At 63.3% G+C, this 6,882-nt stretch overlaps 1 protein-coding gene across 3 annotated transcripts in view; it reads left to right on the forward strand.

Moving 5' to 3' along the window:
• Nucleotides 1-5,995, forward strand: part of LOC101578520 (signal transducer and activator of transcription 5A) — a 13,935-nt gene extending 7,940 nt beyond the window's left edge. For all 3 annotated transcript variants that reach the window (XM_023718009.1, XM_004633779.2, XM_023718010.1), the window contains exons 7-19: nt 8-159; nt 259-414; nt 543-722; nt 2,287-2,374; nt 2,465-2,587; nt 2,743-2,835; nt 3,083-3,289; nt 3,843-3,937; nt 4,010-4,140; nt 4,230-4,385; nt 5,007-5,058; nt 5,243-5,347; nt 5,742-5,995. In XM_023718009.1, the coding sequence (XP_023573777.1) occupies nt 8-159; nt 259-414; nt 543-722; nt 2,287-2,374; nt 2,465-2,587; nt 2,743-2,835; nt 3,083-3,289; nt 3,843-3,937; nt 4,010-4,140; nt 4,230-4,385; nt 5,007-5,058; nt 5,243-5,347; nt 5,742-5,904 (1,701 nt within the window). In that variant the 3' untranslated portion in view covers nt 5,905-5,995. The remainder of the gene's footprint in view (nt 1-7; nt 160-258; nt 415-542; nt 723-2,286; nt 2,375-2,464; nt 2,588-2,742; nt 2,836-3,082; nt 3,290-3,842; nt 3,938-4,009; nt 4,141-4,229; nt 4,386-5,006; nt 5,059-5,242; nt 5,348-5,741) is intronic.
• Nucleotides 5,996-6,882: the final 887 nt, after the last annotated feature.

Here is a 6,882-nt window from a genome sequence, read left to right on the forward strand (position 1 = left end):
CCCCCAGGAGCTGGCCGAGAAGCACCAGAAGACCCTGCAGCTGCTGCGCAAGCAACAGACGGTCATCCTGGACGACGAGCTGATCCAGTGGAAGCGGCGGCAGCAGCTGGCGGGGAACGGAGGTCCCCCCGAGGGCAGCCTGGACGTGCTGCAGTCCTGGTGAGGCCGCCCGGAGGAACCGCTGTGGGTGGGGTCCGGCCCCGTCCTGCGCCCCAGCCTGTGAGGAGGACGCGCGCCACTGTCGGCCTGGGCCCGCAGGTGCGAGAAGCTGGCCGAGCTCATCTGGCAGAACCGGCAGCAGATCCGCAGGGCCGAGCACCTGTGTCAGCAGCTGCCCATCCCCGGGCCGGCGGAGGGGACGCTGGCGGAGGTGAACGCCACCATCACGGACATCATCTCAGCCCTGGTCACCAGGTGACTGTGCCGCCCGGCCCAGGCCGCCCATTGCCCCCACCCCGCCTCCCCAACCGCCGGCCAGCGCGTCCCGTGTCCCCCCACCCCGCGTCCCCTGTCCCCGGCCAGCGCGTCCCATGTTCCCACAGCACCTTCATCATCGAGAAGCAGCCCCCGCAGGTCCTGAAGACGCAGACCAAGTTTGCGGCCACCGTGCGGCTGCTGGTGGGCGGGAAGCTGAATGTGCACATGAACCCGCCGCAGGTGAAGGCCACCATCATCAGCGAGCAGCAGGCCAAGGCGCTGCTCAAGAACGAGAACACCCGCAAGTAGGTGGCCCGGCCCCTCCTGGAGCTGGCGCTGTGTCTCCCTTTCCTCGGCCTTGTGTTGGACTCTGTGCCAGGCTCGCGCCCGTCCCCTGACCCTGTCCCCTGCAGCACACATTAAGCTCTTCCCCCAGTTGCCTACATGCGGGAGGTCCGCAAAGGTGTCGGTCACTCTGATGCTGGGCACATTGGAGCCAAGGCTCCTGTGTCACCCAGACCCAGCTGCTCCAGGAACCTCCTCGGTGTTTCTTGATGCAGTGTTCAACCCTTGGGTGCAGCAGGGTGGCACTGCCCCTAGACCCTCACTGTTCCGGGAAGCTGGGCACAGCTGTGACTCTGACACATGGCTCCTGGAGGAGCAGAGTGGCTGCAGGCACAGTGGGCACTGGTGTGGCTCTAGCCAGGCCCTTGGCAGGGTTGACTGTGCAGCTGGGGCCTGACCTCTGGGCACAGGCTGGCAGTGGGGCCGGAGGAGTGGCCCAGGGCCCGGGAGGGGACTGTTCCAGCACAGATCAGCCAGGACCTGGGGAAGTCTGTAGAGAAGGGTGGTGTGGAGGCCCTGGGTTCAATCCCCAGCCCTTAAAAACTAGTACTCAAAAGAGATCAACTGGGGCCCATAAAGCAACTGCTCAGGCAAATTTAGGCAAGCGCAGGGATGAGGTTCAGTCCTGGGCACCACATGCCATGCCAGCTGCGCCCCAAGGGCAGGCTGAGCCTGCTAGAGTCCAGGCATAGTGGGGCACGCCTGTAATCCCAGCGCTGGGGAGGCTGAAAGCAGGAGGATCACCAGGAGTCCGAGGTGCGTAGTGAGCCCCTGCAACAACCAAATACACTAAAGAAAAGTGATCAATTGATCCAGGCTTGGTGGTGCACACCTATAATCCCAGCACCCAGGAGGCTGAGGCAAGAGGATCTCTGGGAGTTTGAGACCAACCACGGGCTACAAAGTGAGCTCAAGGCCAGCATAGTGAGACCCTGTTTCCAAAAAAAAAGGAAAAAGTGATCAGCTGGAGGTAAAATTAGACCAGTGACATCACGGCCGGGCAGGGACCGCTGTGTGCAGCCAGTGTCGCCCTGTGCAGCTCACACATCCTAAGGAGGCAGGCAGGCCGTGGTCCCCGACGATCTTTCTCCTTCCTTCTTCCTTTCTCTGAAGTGCTGGGGACAGAACTCAGGGCCTCATGCATGGTGGGCAAATGCTCTGAGCCAGCCCTGTTAAATTTTAGGTGTCACTAAGTGGCCCAAGCTGGCCTTGAACTTGGGAGCCTCCTGCCTCAGCCTGGAGGCGCTGCGATTGCAGGCGTGCGCCCCACACCGGGCTCAAGCACAGCTTTTATTTTACCGCCCTCCCGAGGTGGCGGAGGCCCCGCCTCATTCTCAGCAATCTTATATGGAGATGCAGTCCTGCTCCTGGGGGACCTGGCCTTGGGCACCTTCAGGGCAGGTGGGCCGGGGGAGATGCACCCTCACCCAGGGCACCCAGGCAGCACCCTCAGGGCAGGGACCACTGCGGGGCCGGCCCCAGCGGGAGGCCGGAGCTGCCGACCAGGCCTCTCCGTCCTTGCAGCGAGTGTAGTGGCGAGATCTTGAACAACTGCTGCGTCATGGAGTACCACCAGGCCACCGGCACGCTCAGCGCCCACTTCCGCAACATGGTGAGGGCCGCTGGGAGGGGAGCGGGGGGGCCGGGCCAGGCTGGGGCATGACCTTGTCATTAGCACAGTGTGCCCCTGTCCTCCCTATAGTCCCTGAAGAGGATCAAGCGGGCCGACCGGCGGGGTGCAGAGTCAGTGACGGAGGAAAAGTTCACGGTGCTGTTCGAGTCGCAGTTCAGTGTGGGCGGCCACGAGCTCGTGTTCCAAGTGAAGGTGAGTCCCTGTCCAGGCCCACAGGGCTCCTGCAGTGACTGGAAGGGGACAGGTTGCCTTGTGTCCTGGGGTGGGGGGCAGGGTGCCGAGCAGGGTAGGCTCAAGGACGAGGTCTTCTCCACATACTACACTTCCTCTTCGTTTGGCTTCCACAGACCCTGTCCCTCCCCGTGGTGGTCATCGTCCACGGCAGCCAGGACCATAACGCCACAGCCACTGTGCTGTGGGACAATGCCTTTGCAGAGCCAGTGAGTCCCTGCTACCCGTACCCCCGGGACTCTAGGTCCCTGTGTGAGCGCAGCTGGCATTCCTGTCACCGTCCTCAGCCCCAGGCTGAGTCTGCGCCACACACACCCACACCTGTGCCCTGCCTTTGTCCCCTCGGTCTCTGCCCCCTTTTGCACTGACCTCCATCCTCCCTGCCTCTTGTGTCACTCCTGTGCACACCAGCTTCCTCAGCCGCCTCCTGTCCCTGTCCCTGTGCCTCTACCACAGGGCAGGGTGCCGTTCGCGGTGCCCGACAAAGTGCCGTGGCCCCAGCTCTGCGAGGCGCTCGACATGAAGTTCAAGGCCGAGGTGCAGAGCACCCGGGGCCTGACCAAGGAGAACCTGGTGTTCCTGGCGCAGAAGCTGTTCAGCAGCAGCAGCGGCCACCTGGAGGACTACAGCGGCATGGCCGTGTCCTGGTCGCAGTTCAACAGGGTGAGGGCCGCCGTCCAGCTCCCGTCCATCTCCCGTTCCTGGGACTGGTGTTGTGGCCTCTGTGTCCTACGGTGGTGACAGCGAGGGCCCAGACCTCAAGATAGAGCGCAGGGGCAGTCGTGTAAACCAGGGCAGGGTGACAGCCGGGACCTGGCGCTGGAACAAATTTCTAATTTGTGGACCTCTTCCACCTCAGTGTCGTCTGCCTGTCCAGAGAGAAGGGAGGCAGAAATGACCTTAGAGGCCCAGCCAGCCTGCCTCACCCTATAGCTCCGCTCCCCAGCTGGGCAAAGTGGTGCACCCCAGGAACCCCAGCCACGTGGGAGGCTGAGGCAGGAGAATCCTGCAGTCACAGCCAGCCTGGGCAGCGTAATGAGACCTTTCCGAACAGCAAACAGCCCAGGGGTGGCGCTGGACCCAGCTCTTCGGTGTGGGGGGCAAGCTCACTGCTGGCTCCTAGAATGCACAACCAGCAGGGACTGTGCAAAGGGAGGGGCGGGGGAGGCAGCAGGAGCCCGGAGCAGGCTGTGACTCAGTTTCCCCTTCCCCTCAGGAGAACCTGCCGGGCTGGAACTACACCTTTTGGCAGTGGTTCGACGGGGTCATGGAGGTGCTCAAGAGGCATCACAAGCCCCACTGGAACGATGGGTGAGGCCCGGGCTGTGGTGGGACACGGGCCTGTGGCCACGGCCTGCGGTGACCTGAGCGCCCCTCCCCCAGCGCCATCTTGGGCTTCGTGAACAAGCAGCAGGCGCACGACCTGCTCATCAACAAGCCGGACGGCACCTTCCTGCTGCGCTTCAGCGACTCGGAGATCGGCGGCATCACCATCGCCTGGAAGTTCGACTCTCGTGAGCGGCCTCAGCGCGTGCCCACCGCAGGGGGCTGCTCCGTCCTCGGCGCCTCCTCCGGTCTGGCCTAACCCAGCCTTCCCCCGCAGCCGACCGCAACCTGTGGAATCTCAAGCCCTTCACCACGCGGGACTTCTGCATCCGCTCGCTGGCAGACCGCCTGAGTGACCTGAGCTACCTGGTGTATGTGTTCCCCGACCGGCCCAAGGACGAGGTCTTCTCCAAGTACTACACGCCTGTGCTCGGTGGGTCCCTGTGCCACCCCGGATGGCCCTCGGTGCCCGAGATGGTGGAGTGACACCAGGGCTCCCAGCGCAGGAGCGAGGAGAAAAGTCAGTCTGTAGTTTGCTCCGCGGGCGGGCGAGTCTCACCTCTGTACCGAGGGTCTGCGCGTTCCCAGCCACAGGCAGCTGCCAGGCCACCCCAACACCCTCGCGTTGGGAGTGGAGGGGGAACCAGTCATGCCAGCACTCGGGAGGCCGAGGCAGGAGGATTCCCCATGAGTTTCTATTCAGCCTGGGAACATAGCAAGAACCTGGTTAAGACAAACAGAAATGAAAAAGAGTAGGAATGGAAGTGGGCAGTTGTCTCTCCTTCAGTCTGTCCCCAGGGTGGAGGACAGGGCTCTGCAGCCACCTGTGGACCGTGTTTCTTCAGGGGTGTGGGGCAGGAAGATGGACAGTCCTAAATCCAGGCCAAAGTCTCTGTGACAGTGGCACTGGGGCCATCTGCATGAGCAGGGTCCACAGAGTCTCTGGGGAGTCCCACCTAGGCTCCCGGGGGTGACACGGGCAGGGCCCAGCATGGTGGGTGCCCCAGCCCACCCTGGAGAGCAGGTATGGCACTCACCCCCACTGTCCCCACAGGTAAAGCCGTGGATGGCTACGTGAAGCCACAGATCAAGCAGGTAGTCCCCGAGTAAGTGTCCAGCCTCACCCACCAGCCTGCCGTGCACCCCACCCCTTCTCCTGGCGGTTGGTCATGCTGTGGCCAGTTCCCCCTGCCCCTACTCTGTCCTGCTCCCTGCAAAGCCTCCAAGATGCCTGTGAATTAATTGCAGCCCCTGGAAGCTGAGTTTCCCTGTGTTCTGCCTCCCTGGCAGGTTTGCCACCGCCTCTGCAGACTCTGCAGCCAGTGCTACCTACATGGACCAGGCCCCATCCCCAGCCGTGTGTCCCCAGGCACCGTACAACATGTACCCGCAGAAGTAGGTTATGCTTTTGGGTGGGGTTGGCATCAGGCTGAACCCCTGCAGGGCTGGGGTGACCCCAGAGCTCGGTGGGTCTTGGAGGATAGGGTTACCCAGACCAGGGTCCTATCCTGCCTGGAGCTACTCCGTGCCCATGTGCAGCACCGGGGGTGGGGCCCAGTGTGGTAGGTGCTACGGTGCCAGGGTGAGCCACACAGCTGCCGGTGGCATAGCCCTTTTGCCATGAAGAGCCTCAGCCAAGGGACGTGTGCCCCCTGGACCATTCCCAAGGTGGCAGCAAGGGGCATAGAGCAGCAAGGCTCCCAGGGAGTGGGGACCTTGCCTCCCAGCTCAAGAGGGGCCTCCCTGAGCAGCCCTGGGGCATACTCCATCACAGCCTCCTCTCTGCCAGCCCCGACCCCATCCTGGACCAGGAGGGCGAATTCGACCTGGATGAGACCATGGATGTGGCCCGGCACGTGGAGGAGCTGCTACGCCGACCTGCGGGTAGCCTGGACGCGCGCCTCTCCCCGCCTGCGCGGCTTTTCCCCCCGGCCCGCAGCTCTCTGTCCTGAGCCCAAGCGCGGGCTGCTCCTGGGGTGGGCACCGCGGCATTTGGTGGCTGCTGCTGCGCCTACAGTACTGTGTGTATATTGCTGCCTTGGGCACCGTGGGCTCCGTGGCGTGTGCACCCCGCGTTCTGTGGCGTGTGCACCCTGCGTGTGCCAGACAGGCCTCCCCTCTGCAGGCCTGGCCATGTGGCTGCGGCGGCAGTGACCCTTCTGGAGACCGAAGCCCCCGGAACCCACAGGCATGGCTGGAGCAGACAGTGTCTGCAAGCCCTGGGCCAGTGCTGGGCAGAGCGCCCCCCAGAGGTCATTTGGTGGCCTGCATCCTTGCCCCAGCCGTCCCCTATGGCTACCCAGCCTGGCTTCTACGCTGCTCCCTTTGCAGGCTGGTTTTGAGAAAGGAGGAAGCGACTGTCTCTAACATGGGTGACAGGACCCTGAGACACTTGGGGTGGGACTGTCCCTTCCTGGGACGGCACCAGGGAGGAGCAGTGGCCCAGAGAGGGAAGCAGGACCAGAGATGGCAATGCTGCTGCTGGTAGGTGACAGCTTGTGGCCCATGAGGCCCCTCGCCAGCGAAGTGCCAGCTGCAGCTGCACCAGACAGGTGGGAGCCTGGGTGTCGGCTGCTCCTGGCGAGGTGGGGGCGCTTCTGTATGTCGTCCCCACATCAGACCTGTGTGTGTGCAATGCTTTGAATAAAATATTTTTGTTACGTTTTTTTAATTTAATGGAATTAAGAAGACACTACGGGCTGCCAGGAACCTCCCTAGGTGAGGATGGGGACGCGGGAGCAGGAGCAGCTCCTTCTGAGAGGCCTGTGCCTTTCAGCCTGTAGGGAGGTTACTGTCCCTTCTCCGTGTCACTGCTTGGAGGGGGAGGCAGGTACTGGGCGGTGGGCGGCTGAGGAGGGACCAAAGGTGGAGCACAGGCCCGCAGGAGGCATCACTGGGCTTCCCAGGCGGGCGGCCGGCTAGTCCCGGCC

The sequence above is a fragment of the Octodon degus genome, unplaced genomic scaffold, assembly GCF_000260255.1.
Source record: "Octodon degus isolate 3935 unplaced genomic scaffold, OctDeg1.0 scaffold00056, whole genome shotgun sequence".
Taxonomy (NCBI): Eukaryota; Metazoa; Chordata; class Mammalia; order Rodentia; family Octodontidae; genus Octodon; species Octodon degus.